The sequence below is a fragment of the Anomalospiza imberbis genome, chromosome 12 (genome assembly GCF_031753505.1).
Source record: "Anomalospiza imberbis isolate Cuckoo-Finch-1a 21T00152 chromosome 12, ASM3175350v1, whole genome shotgun sequence".
Lineage (NCBI taxonomy): Eukaryota > Metazoa > Chordata > Aves > Passeriformes > Viduidae > Anomalospiza > Anomalospiza imberbis.
The window spans coordinates 14,830,622-14,849,851 of NC_089692.1; the positions used below are offsets into that span (position 1 = coordinate 14,830,622).

The following is a 19,230-nucleotide window of genomic DNA, read 5'->3' on the forward strand; positions in this document are numbered from 1 at the left end:
CCCAGAGGCTTCCAAAGGACTGAGGAATATGAAAGACTAAGGAAAGTGCTGGGCTTCTGTGGGGTGGCCACAAGGCAGTGGAATCTTATTTTGTGATTTTAGTTTTTGGGGGGGGGGGGGGTTATCCAGACCACAGGGAAAGCAGAGTGCCCAGTCCTGCTCCTGGCACCCACAGCTGGAAGTATTTAGGAAAGTCTGTGCCTTGCAGAGGAATTTAAAACTCTGTGCTTTAGTGAAAACGAAGTTGCTTCTTGCTTAGTTTTCCTCCCCCCCTCCTCACCCTCTCTCCCCCAGTCCCACCAGCTTGCCCCAGCCCAGGCTGTGCTCCATCACTCACTGGTGAGGGGGTCGATGCTGCTGGGGAACTGGTAGCTTTTCAGGCGGTCCAGCCAGGGCCGGTGCTTGAATGTGCAGCACAGCATCTCACAGTAGTGGTCATCCCCCAAGGGTTTGTCCCCCTCCAGCTCCCCTCCTGGGGCAGGCACCAGTGCTGCTGCAGGTGCTGGCTTGGTGGGAGCTGGGAGAGGCCACACAGTTATTTCAAAGGGCAGAAAAATCTTCTTACTGCAGTTTTTCTTAAGGTCTTTAAATAGTTAATAAAACAGCTGCCTCCCAGAAAACACAGCTTGTATGGGGACCCAGCAGGGAAACACTCCCAGCTCCACCTGAACTCACATGCCACAGGGCTCTCATCATCCGAGGTGACATCGGAGTCAATCAGCTTCTCCTTCACCTTCTCAGTCCTCTCTTTGAAGAGCCTCACCAGCTCCTGGAGCCGGCTGTTGATGACGGCGCTGCTCAGGCTCGAGGCCGAGCCGAAACGCTCGGGCAGGCTGTGGGGACACCAGGGGCATTCCATGCAGGTAGGAAAGGCCAGGGCAGGGTCATGGGATCATAGAAACCTGGAATGGTTTGGGTTAGAAGGGACCTTAAAGCTCATCTCATTCCAACCTCTCTGCCACGGGCAGGGACACCTTCCACTAGACCAGGTTGCTCCAAGCAACCTGGCCTTGAACCATGACCCAGTGTTGAGCCATTCTTTAACCTACAGCCTCTGAATTAGGATTTACCTGTGTTTATTTGGGTATTGTGTAGTGAGAAGAACACAAAGCAGCATGGCTCCCTCTCCTAAAGGATATTTGGGATCTTTCCACCCAAGCCCCGGGATGTGAACCCCTGGTGATCCAGAGCCCCATGGCCCATTGCTCACCTTTCCCTCTGCTCCTCGTCCCAGCCCAGCACTCGGCTGGGGGATTGGCTCAGCAGCCCCTTGTCCAGAGCATCCTCTGGGAGCAGTCGCTTCCTCCTGCAGACACAAACACAGGGACCAAGGGTTGGCTTGGCTCCTCTCCCTCCTCCCCCTCCCAGGTGTGACCTGTTTTCCATTCCCCTTTCTCCTACTGGGGTCAGTTTCCCCTAATTTTTGACATTGCCTGGAGTAGTTGGGAGTGAACCCCCTGCTCCTTTCCTGCTAAAGCCCTATTTCTCCCTGAGCACCAACAAGCCCTTGGCTCCATGGACATGCAGCCACCTGGCAACTCAATTTGGGTACCTGGCAAGATGCACGGAGGGCAGGCATCATCCTGTGCTTGCCCCCAGTGCCACAGCTTCACATCTCTGCAATTCCAGAGGCAGGCAAGGAAAGAGCAATGCCAGCAACGCCTAGAGCTTGTGTCCTAACACAGCTGGGGGCTCCCTTTGGCACAGACAGGTTTCTCAGGTGACTTCCTCACATGTGGGCAAGAAAGGTGTCAGAAGGGAAGCTGAATATGAAGATCGCAGTCCCAGCAAAAATCTAGACTGATTTGCAAACCTGCAGCCAAGCCCAGAACTTTAGCTGTGATGAAGAAATTGTCTTCTGCCACCACAACTGCTGATCCCACTGGCCATGGCACAAAGTGTCTCAGTGCTGTGTGGAGCAGGAGAAGGCAGGATGCTGAGGGAGGTCATCCTGCCATCACAGATCTCCCAAAAAAATGGGAGTCAAGTGGGATTCAAATGCTGTGAACCCACCACATTCAGCCTCGCTGGCTCCCAGGTGTGTCCTGCTGGGAGGTGGAGCAGGTGAACAAGACTGATGAACCTTCACTTCCCAAATGCCCTCTGCAGGGGTGGAGAAAAACCACAAACCTCCCTTTTAAAGTACTCTCAAATGTGGATGGAGGAGTTCCCAAAACATCAGTTTGGAGAAACAGTTGTGCCAAGGTCTGTACTGTTGTTAGGACAACATCCATTGCCTCTCGCCAGTCTCCAGCTGCCCTTCCCCTGCCTCTGTCCCCTCAGGGCACCACGCTCTGTCCTCAGCCCTGAGCAAGCCCAGATGCCAGCACTGGCAGCCCCTTGCCCTGTAAGGGGCACCCTGCAGCAGACACCCTCAGTGAGCAGCCAGCTGGGGTGGAAGGGTGTCACAGCCTGAACCCTGCTCAGCTTTTGGTGCCCTCGGAATGCTGCAGGCAGAGGCCCTGGAACATGTGGGATGCACAGGGTCCCTGCCCACGTGGCAGCAGCCAGGGTATCCTGGCAGTGTCTGCAGGAGCTTGTTTCCAGGCTGCAGCCAGGTGTGTGGCTCATTTGCAATGAGTCTTTTATGACTCTGTCTAAACCTTGTTCACTCCAATGCTTCACAGAGCCATGGAGGAAATAACTCCAGACTGTGGCCAGTAGAAGGGATTTAGAGATAACTGAGGGATGCTCAATGCAGAGTTATGTCTTCTTCCTCTGGAAACACCAGCAGGACATGAGCATTTTCCTTCTGGCTCACAATAATTTTATTTCTTTATGTAGGAGGAGCTCCTTGCTTTTAAAGATACCCAGTGTTGTTTGGAGACACTCCCTGGAGACCCAGCAGAAGGGTTTATATGCTCACATTTGTAACTGCAAATATGTTTAATGCTGTCAGTATTTTCACTGCAGGTATTTTACATGAAGCCTTGGGCTCTGCTGTCCCAGTATAAATCCAGTTCAACAGACTGGATTGTGGACATTTTTACTATTTTATTTGCTCCTCCAGGAGCAAAAACTAAAAGATCCAAACTATTAAGTGAGAATGACTACAGCACATGGTTTTCAGCATAGAAAAAAATCCCACTTTAGCTTTTATTTTGAATCCTCTGCAAGGGTGACCCTCAAAAAAAACCTAGTGCCACAACAGAAAAAAAATCCATCAGCTTCCTCCAGCCTAATTTTTAAAGCTCAGTTTTAATCCTCTCTTTCTCTAAGCGTAGAATCACTGAATGATCTGGGTTGGAAGGGACCTTAAAAGACCATTTAGTCCAGCTCCCTGCCATGGGCAGGGACAGGTAGCTCCAAGCCCCATCCAACCTGGCCTTGAACACCTTGCAGGATGGGTCTTCCATCCCTCCTCTGCAAGCTCAAACCCAGGGGAAACGTGCTGCAAACTCTTGCAGCAAAGATACAAGAAGAAAGCTGTTTATTTTTAAGATGCAGGCTCATGTCCTGCACATAGACCCTCTGTGCTCTGAATTTGGGAACAGAGACAGGCAGACAACAGACAAATGGAATTTGACCGTGGCCTGGGGATCAGTCCCATCTCCAGGAGGACACACAGACAGGGCTGTCCCTGGCCACAAAAGCTTTAAACAAAATGCAATTTAAAAAGCACAAACAAGAGACGAGGAAGGCTTTGGCCATCTCCTCTGCTGCGCACTGGGGTGACACCCGCTGCACCACTGTCCCATTCTGCTGGGAATGAGCCTCTCCGCATGGCTGTGTAAGCGCTGCTGTGCTGGCAGCCTGGGGGAGCCCCTAGAGCCGGGCCCGTGCCTGGCAGAGCCATGCCTGGCAGAGCCGTACCTGGCAGAGCCGTACCTGGCAGAGGCGTGCCTGGCAGAGCCGTACCTGGCAGAGCCATGCCAGGCAGAGGCGTGCCTGGCAGAGCCGTGCCAGGCAGAGCCGTGCCTGGCAGAGGCGTGCCTGGCAGAGCCGTGCCTGGCAGAGGCATACCTGGCAGAGCCGTACCTGGCAGAGCCGTGCCTGGCAGAGCCGTACCTGGCAGAGCCGTGCCTGGCAGAGCCGTGCCAGGCAGAGGCGTGCCTGGCAGAGCCGTACCTGGCAGAGGCGTACCTGGCAGAGGCATACCTGGCAGAGCCGTGCCTGGCAGAGGCGTACCTGGCAGAGGCGTACCTGGCAGAGGCGTACCTGGCAGAGCCGTGCCAGGCAGAGCCGTGCCTGGCAGAGCCGTGCCTGGCAGAGCCGTACCTGGCAGAGGCGTACCTGGCAGAGGCATACCTGGCAGAGGCGTACCTAGCAGAGCCATGCCTGGCAGAGCCGTGCCTGGCAGAGCCGTACCTGGCAGAGCCGTACCTGGCAGAGCCGTGCCTGGCAGAGCCGTGCCTGGCAGAGGCGTACCTGGCAGAGGCGTGCCTGGCAGAGCTGTGCCTGGCAGAGGCGTACCTGGCAGAGCCGTGCCAGGCAGAGCCGTGCCTGGCAGAGCCGTACCTGGCAGAGGCGTACCTGGCAGAGCTGTACCTGGCAGAGCCATGCCTGGCAGAGCCGTGCCTGGCAGAGCCGTACCTGGCAGAGCCGTGCCTGGCAGAGCCGTACCTGGGGGATGCTGCGCTGGGCACCGCCAGCAGCTCGCGGGCCGGCAGCGCTCCGTGGCTGCCGTGGATCTCCACAGCACGGCCTGGGCTGTCCACATCCTCGATCTCCACGGCGGGGGAATCACCTGCTCCGCGGGGAAGGACAATAATGGCAGGTGAGGGGGGCTCCCCAGACGCCACCGCTGCCCCAGAGCAGCCCCCAGGCCCTGCAGCGTGTGGGAAGGACTCTCCTTCTCCCTCCGTTCCCTTCTTGCCTGGCTCTCCTTTCTCCTAAGCATTTGGAGCACTTATTTATCTTTTTTCTTTTTTTTTTTTTTTTTTTTTTTTTTCCCCCCAGTTTTTAACACTCTAACAACTGCCATCTGCTGCCCTTCTGCTTGCCCAGCTTGCAGTGATTGCAGCTACTCCGAGTGTTGGGTTCCCGTGGTTTGGAAAACAATGGAGATTAGGATTCCCAGCTGCAGGTGCTGTGCAGGAACCCAGGACTTCCAGGAGCAAACCTGCCTCCCAGGGTGTAGAGATTCTCCTGGTTCTTCTGAATGTAAACATATGGAGTGTGACAGCTCTGAACCACACAATGTTTGCTTTTCATGCAGAATAAGGCACTATTTAAATAAACATTGATGGCTTCTTTCTTCTGCAGAGGTAATAACTGCTTTCTGCCACAGGCAAGGTCAGAAGCAGGAAGGTTGGATGTTTATAGTGGGTAAAGAAAGATGCTAGTTGTCCAAAGGAGAAATGGCACTGGGGGCTACCTTGGCCAGACCCCACAGTTGCTTGGCTGTGAAGTGTGATGTCTTTCTTAGCTATTTTACAAAATAAAATTAATTCCTGCAGGATTTCTTCTGTGGGAGGTTTTCACACATCTGAAAGACCCCATGCACTCCTCCTGCTTCACACTGATGTGAAGCTAGTGGATCAGTGTGGCTTGACTAAATGCCTGAGAAAAGGCCTGTTTGGGTGGCAAAGTTAAAATCCTGTTGCATGTAAGGAAAAGCAGCAGAATTCAGCTTGCTGGTGAAAAACAAAGCAAAGCAAAGCTGCAGAAAAGGCAGAAAGCCATGAACAGCAAACCTCCACCTTCCTGTGTTCTTAGCATGAGCAGGTTGCACAAATGCTGGAGAGAAAATTGTGTGTGGTGATATTGCACCCTCTGCCTGCAGGTCCTTCAGGAGAGCTTTTCCGAGCAGCTCTAAACACACAGCATTTGCAAACACTCTCTAGGCTTAGCTAAAAAGGCACATAGTGATGAGGCAGAAGCAGACAAACACGTGGATTTTGTTCCCCAGCCTCTGTGCTGCAACATGAAGCGTGCTTTTATTTATTTTTTTTTTAATTCTTCCCCTCCCCAGAAAGCAACAAAAAAAGCAACTACTCCAGGAATCCCCCTCTAGCTACACAAGGCAGTCATCAAAGCCAACATCTCTAATACCTAGAGGGGATTGCTCCTCAGTGCAGAAATTGGGGTTGACAACTCCAGCCCTTGGCTCGCTGGCGCCAGGGCCGGGGGCGCGGGCGGCAGCGGGGGCTCGGCAGCTGGGGACATTGGGGAGCTGCTCCAGAGCCCCGTGGCCAGCAGGGAAGGGGTCCCTGCCAGCCCGTGGCTTGTCATGCACCAGCCGGTGCAGCTCGACGTCCCGGGCCCGCCCGGCCATGCTGCTAGCAGCCTGCTAGGTGCTTCAAGCAGAGGAGAAGGCACCTGAAGCTGCAACAGAACACAGAGTGCATTGAGGAGGGAGGGCTGTGTCACGGCAGGAATGCGGGGCTGACCGGGGTTTGGGGCTGCCTGCTGCTCACAGGGCTTGGTGGCAGTGGTGGGCGTCCTAGCACGTGTTTTTCATGGAATTGTGGAAGGTTAAGGGTTGGAAGGGACCTCAAAGGTCATGTCCCATGGGCACGGACATCTCCTGCTACTCCAGGTTGCTCAAAGCCTTATCCAGCCTGGCATGAGTACTGCCAGGGTTGGGGCATCCACAATCTCCCTGGTCAACATGTTCCAGTATCTCACCACCCTTATTGTGAAAATTTCTTCCTAATAATCTAACCTAAATTCACCCTCCTTCAATTTGTACCCATTACTCCTTGTCCTATCACTACAGTTCCTGACAAATCAGCATTTTCTAGCATCATTGCCCCCCTGCAAGGGCTGCATGAGCCCTCAAGGGTGAGGTCAAGCCATTCCCTGTGCAATTTCCTGATGTCAGTCGAGTTCTGCCAGGATGTGCCTTTGAGTGGGAACTCACCACCTGATTTTCATTACCAATCATTGTTTCCTAAAACATTAAATTAAAACGTGTTTTATGCCACTGGCTATTTCCCAAAGGGAGAAAATTGGTAGAGAAAATACTTTTTATCCCTGTACATCCTCCAGCTGAAGGAGTAACTCTTAGTTCACATCAGGGATTGCTTAATCAACAGGACTAAGCATTGCACATTCCGAGCTAGCTCCAGACAATGCCAACACTGCCATTGTGCCGTGCCCACAGGATGTTTTACCCCAGCGAACAGCCCTGACTGCCCCTGCAGGCCCACGCTGCAGAGGAGTCCGCTCCCTACTCCCTGACAGCAGGAAAGGAGAAGCTCGATTCTCTCCCCACCAGGCACTGCATGCCCTGCCTCTCTTCACCCCAGTTTGGCATCATTCTGCTACAGGTTGTACCTTCAGCATCAGCAGCTTCAGCTGTCTCCTCTTCCACCTTCAAAATGAAAAAAAAAAATCCATTTTAAGGAGAAAAAGCCCATTCTGTCAGTCAAAAAGCAGACTTTGCAGCTTGACTGGATGCCCCATATCCCTCCTACTCGCCAGACTCTCAGCTTGTTGTTCAGTGCCCACCCTGTAGGGTGAAAGGAGCCTTCCCTCCAGCCACAGCTACTTCTGCTGTCCCGGCTTCAGGGATGGGGACACCCTGGTGGGCAACATGTCCTGTGCCCAGCCCAGCCTGCTCCCCCCATGGCACTGCATCCCCTCGAAGCTCTGAGCCCCAGCACTTGCAGGGCAGCAAGAGCTCATTGCAGGGAGCGGTGCCGTACCTGCACAAGGGCACCTTCCAGATTACTTATCTCAACTTCCTCCAGCTGCTCAACCCTGAGGACCTCCTGGGCAAGGCAGGCTTCATCCACACCCTCATCAGCAGGGACACAAGGAGGCTGCAGCAGGGGTCTGGAAGGGAGAGAAAAAATACTGCCTGGGAGACCAGGTGAGAGGTGCATAAATAAATCAGGGCATTGCATGGGTGTAACAAAAACCTGCAGAGGCAGAAAGATCCAGGCAGAATGTTTCTCCTCCTGTGCATCATTTCTCATATAATATAATGGGCCAAATAAAAAGCCAAAACCTCATTTCCAGGCAAGGCTTTCCCACAAGCACTATTCAAATCCCACGTTTGCCTGTGCAAGACACCACCAGGACACATAATTCTCATCTTCCTTCCAGAGCAAGCACAGGCCTCAGCTCCAGCATTCTGACAAAGGGGCTCCCAAGACTAATTTTATTGCTTTAATATAACTTCATAACTGAAATAAAAGCACCTCAAATGTTGCTCTGTGCATTTACCTCTTGATTTGCTCTTTCCTGGCAAGAAATGCAAAGCAGGGATTTGGGATAATGAGAAGAATTTTAAGAGAGCTAAATGCTCTCTTGTTTTGCTATTTTTAATAATTTCCCCCCTTAACATTTAAAATTATGCTCTCTTCAAATGTGATAACAAATCTTTCCACCCTAAACTAGAAAACCTGTTGGTCTCTCTCTCTTTTCCCAATAAACAAACACATTGAAGGATGGAGTGGTATCTCATTCACCCCACAGCTGAAGCTCAAGTTTCTGTAGTGAAGCTCCAGGACCAGATTTTGATGAAATACAAACATATGGGTTTGACACTGAGTAATGGTGTGTTTTCAGCTTCTTCCTGAAAATCTAGCTACTTTAGAGGAATTAACACAGAATAATATTGTAGTACTAGGTAATAAATCCCTAAATGTTTATCTCACGTGAAATCAGAGCAAACTACTAATCTGAGCAGAGAGATGTCTCCCAATACCATCTAGACCAAAGTCACCACCTTTCACAAGAACTCGGCTATTTTCTACAACAGGAAAAAATGTAAAATTGTACCTACTTGCATGAAGCAGCATTTGCAGACACAACACACAATCCTGCCTTTACATTCAGCTCTGTACCACTCAGAATAATCCCGAGTGCCCTGAATTAATGGATATGGTTGAAATAGCAGGGCCCATCTCCCGGAGCTGGGTGCTCCCGCCTCCCATGAAGGCGCAAGAGGGGCTGCGGTTGCTACGGGCGGCCGCGATGGAGACGGAGCCCGTGTCACCAGGAGACGCTCCTGTCACCAGGTGCCGCGTCAGCAGCGAGCCCTGGGCTGAGCCGGTTTGCCAAAGCATCCCTCCCGCATGCCATCCCTCTGGCAAGCCATCCCTCTGGCAAGCCATCCCTGCCCAGCACACCCATCCCTGCCCGGCACACCCATCCCTGCCCAGCACACCCATCCCTGCCCGGCACACCCATCCCTGCCCAGCACACCCATCCCTGCCCGGCACACCCATCCCTGCCCAGCACACCCATCCCTGCCCAGCACACCCATCCCTGCCCAGCACACCCATCCCTGCCCGGCACACCCATCCCTGCCCGGCCGCCTGCCAGGCTGGGAGCTCGGCTCTGCCGTGGGTGTTTCAGCCTCTCCAGCTGGTGAACGCACTTGAAACAAAAGCTGCAATCACGCTCGATTCCAACAAAGCCCTAAAGGCAACGGGAGCCACTCACTCTGCACTCTCCTCCTGCTCCTCCTCTTTCTTATCTTCCTCTTTCCTCTTTTCCTCTTTCTTCTTCTCTTTGTCTTTTTTTCTCTCCTTCTCTTTCTTTCTCTTCTCCTCCTTCTTCCTCTTCTCCTCTTTCTTCTTCACCTCCTCCTTCCTCTCCTCTTCCTCTTTCGTACTGTCCTCCTCTATCTTCCTCTCCTCTTCCTCTTTTTTTCTCTCCTCCTCTTTCTTCCTGCCCTCTTCCTCTTTCATACTGTCCTTCTCCTCCTCTATCTTCCTCTCCTCTTCCTCCTTTTTCCTGTTCTCCTCCTCTGTCTTCCTCTCCTCTTCCTCCTTTTTCCTGTTCTCCTCCTCTGTCTTCCTCTCCTCTTCCTCCTTTTTCCTGTTCTCCTCCTCTATCTTCCTCTCCTCTTCCTCCTTTTTCCTGTTCTCCTCCTCTATCTTCCTCTCCTCTTCCTCCTTTTTCCTGTTCTCCTCCTCTATCTTCCTCTCCTCTTCCTCCTTTTTCCTGTTCTCCTCCTCTATCTTCCTCTCCTCTTCCTCCTTTTTCCTGTTCTCCTCCTCTATCTTCCTCTCCTCTTCCTCATTTTGCTTGTCCTCCTCCTCCTTTTTCCTGTCCTCTTCCTTTTTCTTCCTCTCTTCTTCCTCCTTTTTCCTGTCCTCCTCCTCTTGCTTCATCTCCTCTTCCTCTTTTTTTCTCTCCTCCTCCTCCTCCTCCTCCTCTTTCTTCCTTTCTTCCTTCTCCTTTTCCTCCTCCTCCTCGGTAGTGTTTGGGGAGCACAAACAGACTCTGGAAGGGAGAAACTCATGAGTTAAAACCCCCGAGGTGCGTGCGAGGCTCACGCCAGGAGCTCTGTGTGTCCCGTGTTTTCTGGCCGAGCTCTGCTGAGCCAGGGTGGCTCAGGGCACCCCTCGTGCTGAGCAAAGCTGAGCACTGCCCGTGTGGGAGGGGGGAACTGCTGTGCTCACCTGGCTGTGCTGGGCTCAGGGAGCATTTTGGGGGGTCAGAAATCCTCTGTGAGCATGCACGGACCCCTCTCATCCCCCTGCTGCAACACCGCTCACTCCTGGCTCTGAACACACTGCCCAGCCCTTGGAAGACCCCAGCAGGGGTTTCTTTTGGCAGAAGCAAGGGTGAATTATACAGAGACAACTTCCATTTCTGAATGTCATTCCAGCTGCATGCACAACTGCTGGGAGCAAGGTCCAAGGCCTCTTGCCTTGGGGCCAAATTCTGCTCAAGGAGCCTAAGCAGAGCACCCCTCACCTGTCCTTTGTAGGGCACTGTGAGCATTGCTCCCATGGCTCTGCCACTGCCTGCCCTAACCAAAACTGAGACACCAGAAGAAAAAGACATTTGATCAAGCACCTTTTGGATCCTACTAGGGGATGCCCCCATTTTTGGAAACAGGCATCTCGGCCGCCAGCTCCAGCACCAGCAGTTGCAAGGATGGATGCCCAGGGACAGGCTTGTCCCCTCCCATGGCCACCACACTGGTGACTGGAGAACACACAAACCTGCCCATCAACAGCAGCTGCCTTCCCCTACCTGCTTTCTTCTTCCTGAGGTTCCTCCTGTATGGTGGGAAGGGAATGAGCACCTGCCTGCAGCTCAGCCTTGTGCGCCCAGGCCGTCATCTCTTCATTAATCTGGTCCTCATCGATCTCTTTCAGGATGGGATGAGTTTCCTCCTGTTTCCCAGGGGCTACATGAACTGAAACAGGAATGGGGAAATACCAAAGTAGTGCGACCCGCTGTGCGGGGAATAACACGCTCTGATTTCAAGTTGCAGAAGGCTGAATAATTTGCTTTTATTAAGCTAAATTATATTACATGAGTACTCTACTATACTAGAACTATATCATACTAAAAAGATACTCAAGAAAAACTGTGACTGTCTCCAGACAGTCACAACATAGCTCTGACCCAACTGGCCAGTCAATCCAAACAACCATTAACAAATCACTCCTTGGTAAACAATCTCCAAAACACATTCCACGTGTGCCAAACAACAGGCACAGCCAATAGAGGTAGGAATTGTTTTCTTCTTTCTCTGAGCTTTCTCACTGCATCTCACCACTTCCCAGGAAAAATCCTGGGAGAGAATCATGCCTCTCTCTGTTCAGAGAATGCGAATACCACAGGGAAAGGGAGGTGATGGAGTGACAGTAGCACGTTCTCCAGAGGCCAGGGGTCAGGCCAGGGCAGGTCCCAGGTTTGCTGTGCTCAACGGGGCAGTGCTGAAGCAGCTCAGAGCTGGGCAGCCAGAAGGAAGAAGAAAATTTACCATTTTCTGCCAAGCACAGCCAAAACCCCATGAAGGCCTTGAGCAACCTGGTCTAGTGGAAAATGTCCCTGCCCATAGCAGGGAAGTTGGAACTGGTTTAGCTTTAAGGGCCCTGCCAACCCAAACCATGCTGTGATTCTATGAAAGCTATAATCCTCTACACACAGATGAGTGCTGGCTTCCCAGCACATGTAGCCTCCTCCACCAGCAGTGACCTGGCCCATCTCTAGGCCATGTTTTGTCCCTCCTTGCAATCTGGAAGAGCCCAAAGCCTTTCCCCTTGTGACCCCGCAGTGAATTTCTGTCCTAGCACAGCCCAAGGGCCCTGGGTCTGCAAGACCCAACCCAGAGCCCACATCACAGCACTCGAGCACCATGTCCTGTCCACTCTGAGCACTCTCCCAGGCAAGGAACATCCCACAGCACTTCCCAGCATCACTGGGGCAAAACCCACGGCAGACTACTGGGGGCTGTAGGCCAGCTGCAGAGTGAGGAGTCTGACCCATGAGTAGCCCTCTCCATGTCCCAGGGGTACCCATCCTTCCACATCAGGCTCACACCAGGGAAACAGGAGGAGGAAGCACATCCGCTCACTGTAAAACCAGTTTATTTTGAGGTCTGCCTGACAGCAAAACTTAGTGTCCACAGCAAAGCTAATAGGAAACGTGCAAAGTGAACTACAGAAAGGCAGGAAACCCATGCAGTGTCATATCTGTGGCTTATTTACCCACCCCATGGTGTCCACAATGCCTTTAGCCCATTCCCTCTGGATCTCCATTAATTAAAACATGGGACAGCAATCAGGGAAATGGCTTTTAAAGCACACCATGGCTTTTGGATACATTATATGAAAATGTGGTAAATACTAAAACTGTGTCCTGGTACAAGTAAGATTGATTATAAAGGGGATGGATCTCAGGGCGGTCTCTTGGCTCACAACTCATTGTTACAGTTGCCTGGTTGGTCCTAAAGAGATGCAACAGTGAGAGATCTTAACCTGGCCTGTCACTACATCCAGGGCCTTATTCAAAATATGGAAAAAGGCTTTTTACCAAGGTCTGTAAGGACAAGGGGCAACTGTTTTGAACTGAAAGAGGGGACATTCATATTGGACATAAGGAAGGAATAGTGTACTGTGGTTGCCCCATCCCTGGAAGTGTTCAAGGTCAGGCTGGATGGGGCCTGGAGCAACCTTGTCTAATGGACAATGTCCCTGCCCAGGACAGGGAGGTTGGACCAGATCATCTTCAAAGGTGACTCACAACCCAAGCCAGTCTGCTACTCCGAGGTCTGTATCTAACACCTGGGGTGTAGGGGCTCCCACTCCCCTGAGCCCAGTGTGCCTGCACTGGCCATGCCTGCCTGCAACCCCTAGGCTGGAGACAGCCCCTGGAATCCCCTCCCTGCTGGGACATTCCTGCTGCTGTGTCACCCTGTTCTTTTGAGAGTTTTAAAGTTCTTCTAAAAGTTCCTATGCCTTCTGATATTTACACATTTCAACTGAGTTTTCTCACGCATGTTCATGTAAATAATGATTGTTTTGCATTCTTCTTTGTGAGTGGAGAGAATTGATAGACTGTTGGTTTGACCAGTGTGGTTGGAGAGGTAGCAGTTTCACCCTCCAAGCCACTATCACTTTTACTGTTGTATATATACTGGAGTCAGAAAATAAAGTTTGCTTTTTTAGGTTCTTTTTCTTTCCTTTTACATCTAACCTGCTTCTGTGCGTTATTTCGTGTCACAGTGCGACACTGCTGCAGTTAGTGCTGCATCCATGGGGCTGCAAGCATCCATGGAGGGAGCAGACATGGTTGGAGGTAAGGAGAGTTTGGGGTAAGTTCTCTTAGAAGAAAAGCCTGGGCAAAACTGTTTAACCATTAACTCCAACCTATTCACCTAGAGATTAGGCTCACCCACCTGATTTGCTGCTGCAAATCAGAGCCCTTTCCACTTGCTGGGAGGAAACACTCAGTTATGGAAGAAAAGCAAAAAGGAGCTGACAAGAGCTTCAGGATGTGTATAACATTACATCTCAGAGGCAGAAGTTGACTCAAAGAAGCCTGGAGATTTCAGCTGGGGGTCTTGGGGTGAATATTCAGATGTTGTGGGGGCAGTGAGAGGGCCAGGAGTGCTGGGAGACTGCAGCAAAAAGCTTTCTGCCAACGAAGTGTCCTGAGTGATGCTTTTCTACTATCCTGTAAATTATAGTTCCCATCTCATAGACATCATCCTGCAAAACCAGTAGCTCCAATTCCCAGAGCAAAGAGGGAGCCAAGTGGGACAGCCCTGAGTCCCTGTGCCAGCCTCAGTCCCCTCTGCCCCAGCTGGAAAGGAGCTAGACACCATTTGCAGATTCCCCTTTGCTTTGCCTCCCCAGCTGTGCTTTCTCCTCAGGTTGGTCTCATTTGGGTGTGGGAAGGGCTGCTTTGCCACGGTCTTCGTTTTCCGTTTGTTTCAGAGGCGCTAAGCCCCTTTGCCCCCTGAAACAAAAGGAGAAGGAAAACATTAATGAGCGTGCTGGCAGTTTGGTGCCAGGGCAGATCTCTTGCTTGACCCAATCATTCCCTTCCTTGGGCAGGTTAAGTGACCTGGAGATGCCTCAAGGCACCAAAGCCAGCTGGGCACCAAGGCTGTGCTCACCCAGCACATGCAGCAGCATCCCTGGCTTTGCCTCTTCCCGAGGTCCATGGCAGCACACAGGCCTCCAGTTTGTACAAACACATGGAGAAATGCCTTCCCCCAGGATTTCCCTCTCTGAGGTTCTGCCAAGGGGCTGTTGGCTTGTGGGAGCAACTTCCCAGCATATCCCTGGGGGTGTGCATTTTCCATGTGCCTCAACCATCCCTGCTCCCATCAGTAGCTCCCACAGCCCAACCAGCCTTTCAAGGGACAGCACTTGCACAGGGCTGTGTAACCCTGCCCAGACCATCCACAGAGGCAGCTGTGGCTCTGCATTTTGTCCAGCACCCCCCAAAGTGGCTGCAGTGGGGAGCCAAGCCCCCCTGCCTGCAGAGCTGGTGCTTGGCCCCCTCCACGGGCACACAGCAGTGTGAACCCTGCAGGTTTTCCCACAGCCATGCAGATTCCATTCTAAGACATCTAATCCCAGCATTTTGTTTTCCTGGGGTACCGTCCTAGACATCTCACAGCAGGCAAACACCAAAGGAGAAAAAGAAAGCAGCAGGTAATTCTTTGATCAAATCCCTCCAGCTCCAGCACAGCTCAGGACAGACCTTGATATCAGCACTAATCTCAAAATCCAGGACCTGAGGACGTGGGATGCTGCACTTGGACACTCCCTCAGCCTGAGTTTTACCAAGCCCACACCACAGCTCAGCAACAGCTCCCTCTCAAGTGTCAACAACCTCCCATGGCTTCCCTGGGGGATTCCCGGGGCTCCTGAGCTGGCTCTCAGGGCAGACCAGGAGATAAAAGATGCCAGTGACCCCTCTTCCCAGTAAGCCAAGCCAATAACAAGCTTGGCAGTCAAACCATCATGAAGAAATGGAGCCATCACTTACTTTGTTCCACAGGACTTGAGGTTGCTGTGGCCACTCCCTGTCAAGAGGAGAAGAGAACCATGAGACACTGCTCATTTTCAGTAACCCTTAATTTTTACCCTCAATGCCCCATTTTACCCTAAATACCCCATTTTTGTGGCAAGTTGGATGGTTTGGCCATGGGCACGAGCATCCCCACACTCTGGTACAGAGCAGGAGCAAAACAGTGAGTTTGCCTGGGGGCCAGTGAAGAAAAGGAGAGCTATGTAAAACTCCTGCTGCTTCTCCTTAGAGCTGGGACCACAACTGCATGAGGTGCCAGAGCCTGGACACCAGCCAGTGCTGCACAGAAAGGCAAGGAAACAGAAAAGAAAGCACATGCTGTGGGAATCTCCTGCTGCTTAGAAGCCAAACACTGGCTTTCATCAGCTAAGCAGATCATGGGGACTTGTTCTCTTGACAGAACTTGGTGCCAGCCCAAACCACAGCAGGTCCCAGCACTGATCTAGCGGCATCTGCAGGGCAGGGGACGCCCTGCTCGTCAGGGATGTGATGTTCCCGTGCTCTTTCCCTATCCATCAGACAGCCTACCTGTGTGTCCTGCTTCTCCCTGGTCACCGGCTGTGGCATCACCTTCTCCAGCCCCTGGACAAACCAGCTGAACATCCTGGAGACAAGAAACCCCTGTTAGAGCTGGCAGCCAGAGCCTTAGCTCCCGCATCAGCCGTCCCTCTGGCCACCAGAGCCCGGCAGAAGGTGCCACCGCGGTTACCTGAGGCCGTCCGCAGGCGCGGAGCGAGGGCTCAGCGCTGCCCCCGGCCCCGGCTGGCCCTGGGCTGCTGCTGCCTCCTCTGCCGGGGCGCTCTGTGTGCCTGGAGCGCTGGGGTCTGGCTTCGCCTGGGTTTTAGTCCCTCCTGTGCCTGCTCAGGTTCATTCGAAAGAAGGAGGATTGGCAATGGAGCTGTCATAAATTGTTGGGAAGTGGAGCAAGCCAGGAAGGGTCACCTCCCGCAGAGGGACAGGCTTCGGGGGCTCCCCTGGCAGCCTGCCTGGGAAGGACAGGGGCAGTGCGGGGCCAGAAGCTGTGCAGGGGCTGTGCCGCGATGGCGGGACCCGTGTCCCACCCCTGCGAGCCGCGTCCCCACCCTTCCCGGCACCGAGGGAATCCTGGCCATGGAGACGAGGGCAGCGCAGCCCAGCCCAGCCCAGCCCAGCCGGGCCCTCAGCGGCACCGGGGACGCGGATGGGGTCGCTCACCTTCCGCCGCGCCTTCGCTCCTCTCCTTGGGCTCTGTCTGCAGAGGGACAGAGGGACGGATGGACGTGGCAAAGCACTGCCTGCGGCCTCAGGCCACCCCAGGTGGACGTGTCCCCACCGCAAGAGGACCCACGTGCTCAGCCCCACACACCAGCCGCTCTGGTTTCAGCCCCATTGCCGTGACAACAGCCAGTTAACCCGGACACCAGCGCTGCCGACACCAACCCGTCAGTCCCAAATGAAGGGCTCTCCCTGCATCAGGGTTGAGGAACACCGCGAGAGCACCCAGAGGTCTCTTTTTGCTCTGCTGAATTCCCTTGGCTTTTCCTCCCCAAGGTCCCAGCTGGGGTGTGCAGGAGGATGAAGGCAGGGAGCTCGCCCCACTCTCATCTCTGCCCGGTAGCCCCCGCTCTTCCCGAGCTAGGCAGCGCTCACCTCCGGCTTTTTCATCCCCTCTGGCTGCGGCAAAATCCTCTCGAAGCCTTGTGACAGCCAGCTGAGCACCCGTTTTCCTGTCCTGCGGGGAGAGCGCCGCGTTCGGGGAGCTCATCCTGCGCCCTCCTGCCCTCCTGCCCTCCCGCATCCCCCCAGGCCTCGCTGGGCACCCACCACTCCTCCGGAGCGGTCTCCGGCTCGCCCTCGGAGACATCCTCCTCGGCATCGAAGGGAGTTATCTCTGCAAGGAGAGCGCTGCTGTGGCCATGGGGAATCTGCACTGCTGGGAGCTTCAGGTGCCCCCATCAGCCAGCGCAAGGGGACAATAGTGCTGGTGTCACCAGCCGGGGAGGTGGCATGTGGGAGTCCCAGGATGCTGCAAACTACAAACTCCCAGCTCTCCTTACCCAGACCATCGTCATCCTCATCCCCAAGGACCTGGACCTCTGTCTGAAAAGGCAAACATAATTGTCTGAAAACCTGACAGCCCAAGAGAGGGATCACCCCACTGAGTGGGGAGGGAAACCTGCCCTTTCCCCAGGGATGGATGAAGGTGGAAACCCATGCAGGGCAGGTTTAGTGCTCCCAGTTAGCACTGGGAGAGTGATAAAAAGGAAAAAAGAAGAAAAGGTAAAAAGAGGTAGAAGCTCAAATAGACCAAACCATTTCCCAGATGTGTCTCCTACCTCATCAGCAATGTCGACGCTTGTCTCAAAGCTCTTCCCGAGTGCCTGCAGCCCTGGGGCTGGGGCTGGCTGGGGAATCACCTTCTCCAGCCCATGGGAGAGCCAGGAGAGCACACTGCTCCCCACACTGCCAGGGAAAGGTGTCAGTCAAGCTGGGGATGCCATCCAAGGCATCCAGCCCCCAACAAAAAGCAAAATCCCAAGCAAATCATGCTGCACAGAGGGTGCAGGAGCTGTACCTGTCAAACACAGAACTCGAGTCCTCAGAAAACACAAAGGTCACTTTCTTTTCCGTTTCTTCAATAGCAGCAGGGGAAAATAAGGCAAGCTCCTATCACCACTCTGGCAGCCCTCAGGAGGCCAGGCAGGAGTGGGACAGGCAGGTAAAGGAACACTGATGTGCAGCCTGAGCCAGCGTGGGGCTTACCCTCAGTGCGTGCCCGCTCAGCAGCATCCGTGGGGCCACTGGCCTTTCCTGTTGGTGCCTTCAGGGCAAAAGGCAGGAGGTGTCAGAGAATGAGGCACAGAGGACGCTGTCCCTGTTCAAAGGTGGCTGCAAACCCCAGGGACTCCCCATCCTCCTGCTGCTTCCCAGCAGCTCAGAGTAGGAACGTGTCCCAGCCCCGCTCCCTCCTGGGATGCTGCAGTGCTGGGGATGGATGCAGAGGCACCAGGCGCCTCTCATCGTGCTCATGGTGTCCCCATCACCCTCCAAGCTGGCTCCCTGCTCACCTTAGCTGGCTGCAGCTCCTGCACAGGGGTCTCCTCTGTCACATGGGGCACTGGCGGCTGGGGGACCACCCGGTCAATCCAGCCCATCATCCTGCCGGCTGCAGGCAGGGCCGAGGGGTCTCCAGCTGGCAGGAGCCCAGCAGCAGGGCTGCACACTGCCCAGGGAATTCCAGCTGCACCAGCTGTTCACTGAGCTGTCTCCTGAGCAGCTCCTTGGTGTCCTTCCGTCTCCACGTCCTGCTTGGGAAACATGGCACTGCAGCACAGCCAGGGCAAACCCGGCTCAACCCTCATCCCTCACTGCATTGTGAGCAAACTAAATGCTCATTTTATTGTCGCCATCTCAGTTAAACTTGCTTTTCCTGAAGGTAGCTTCCTCCTTTTCTGAAGGTACACCTGTCTTGACTAGGAATCCATTGCAGGTAGATCACAGAAGCTGTGATGCTCTGCTCAGGTTCCTCTACTCTCTCCATTTTTCATTTGAGGGAAGCTGAACAGTAATTTGAACAGAATTTTTTTATGAGAAGTTCATGTCCCAGCACACACATGCCCTCTTTCTACTCCTACAAAACAACTCTGCTCCACCACCTTTCAGCCACACCCCAGGGACATAGTGGCTGCTGGGGCAGGTACCTGCTGGGGGCTCTGGCAAGGGCAGCAAAGGCATCCAGCAGTAGCTGCTGTGGTGTTGATAGGGTAAGTAAAAGTAAGATGTTGCAGAGCAGGGATTCAGCTGTCCAAGCTCTGGCTGCTTGGTCTTTTTGGGTCCCTTCATTCCCTTTGTGAAGCAGCTCCAGGCTGGGATACAGCACCAGTGAGCCAAGGGATGCTGCACATTCCCCTTCTTAGGTACTGAACAAGAGCTGGGGGCTCTCATCCAGCTCAGACTGGGGGTGGCACTTGCTGTTGCCCCTCTGAAGGGCTGTGCTCTGCCCAAAGTGCCCCTCTAAAGATATGCCACTCTGCCCAAAATGAAGGCTCAGGAGCACCTCAGACA

At 53.5% G+C, this 19,230-nt stretch overlaps 1 protein-coding gene across 1 annotated transcript in view; it reads right to left on the reverse strand.

Moving 5' to 3' along the window:
- The window catches only part of CNGB1 (cyclic nucleotide gated channel subunit beta 1), a 28,816-nt gene extending 10,342 nt beyond the window's left edge, over nt 1–18,474 (reverse strand). Inside the window, exons 1-18 of the mRNA XM_068202739.1 lie at nt 18,210–18,474; nt 17,741–17,832; nt 17,502–17,628; nt 17,223–17,265; nt 16,990–17,056; nt 16,816–16,897; nt 16,381–16,417; nt 15,896–16,043; nt 15,715–15,790; nt 15,145–15,181; nt 10,885–11,050; nt 9,340–10,125; nt 7,593–7,722; nt 7,119–7,258; nt 4,069–4,233; nt 1,211–1,306; nt 676–833; nt 338–517 (exon numbers count right to left, since the gene is read on the reverse strand). Of these exons, the coding sequence (XP_068058840.1) occupies nt 338–517; nt 676–833; nt 1,211–1,306; nt 4,069–4,233; nt 7,119–7,258; nt 7,593–7,722; nt 9,340–10,125; nt 10,885–11,050; nt 15,145–15,181; nt 15,715–15,790; nt 15,896–16,043; nt 16,381–16,417; nt 16,816–16,897; nt 16,990–17,056; nt 17,223–17,265; nt 17,502–17,628; nt 17,741–17,832; nt 18,210–18,323 (2,644 nt within the window). The 5' untranslated portion in view covers nt 18,324–18,474. The remainder of the gene's footprint in view (nt 1–337; nt 518–675; nt 834–1,210; nt 1,307–4,068; nt 4,234–7,118; nt 7,259–7,592; nt 7,723–9,339; nt 10,126–10,884; nt 11,051–15,144; nt 15,182–15,714; nt 15,791–15,895; nt 16,044–16,380; nt 16,418–16,815; nt 16,898–16,989; nt 17,057–17,222; nt 17,266–17,501; nt 17,629–17,740; nt 17,833–18,209) is intronic.
- Nucleotides 18,475–19,230: the final 756 nt, after the last annotated feature.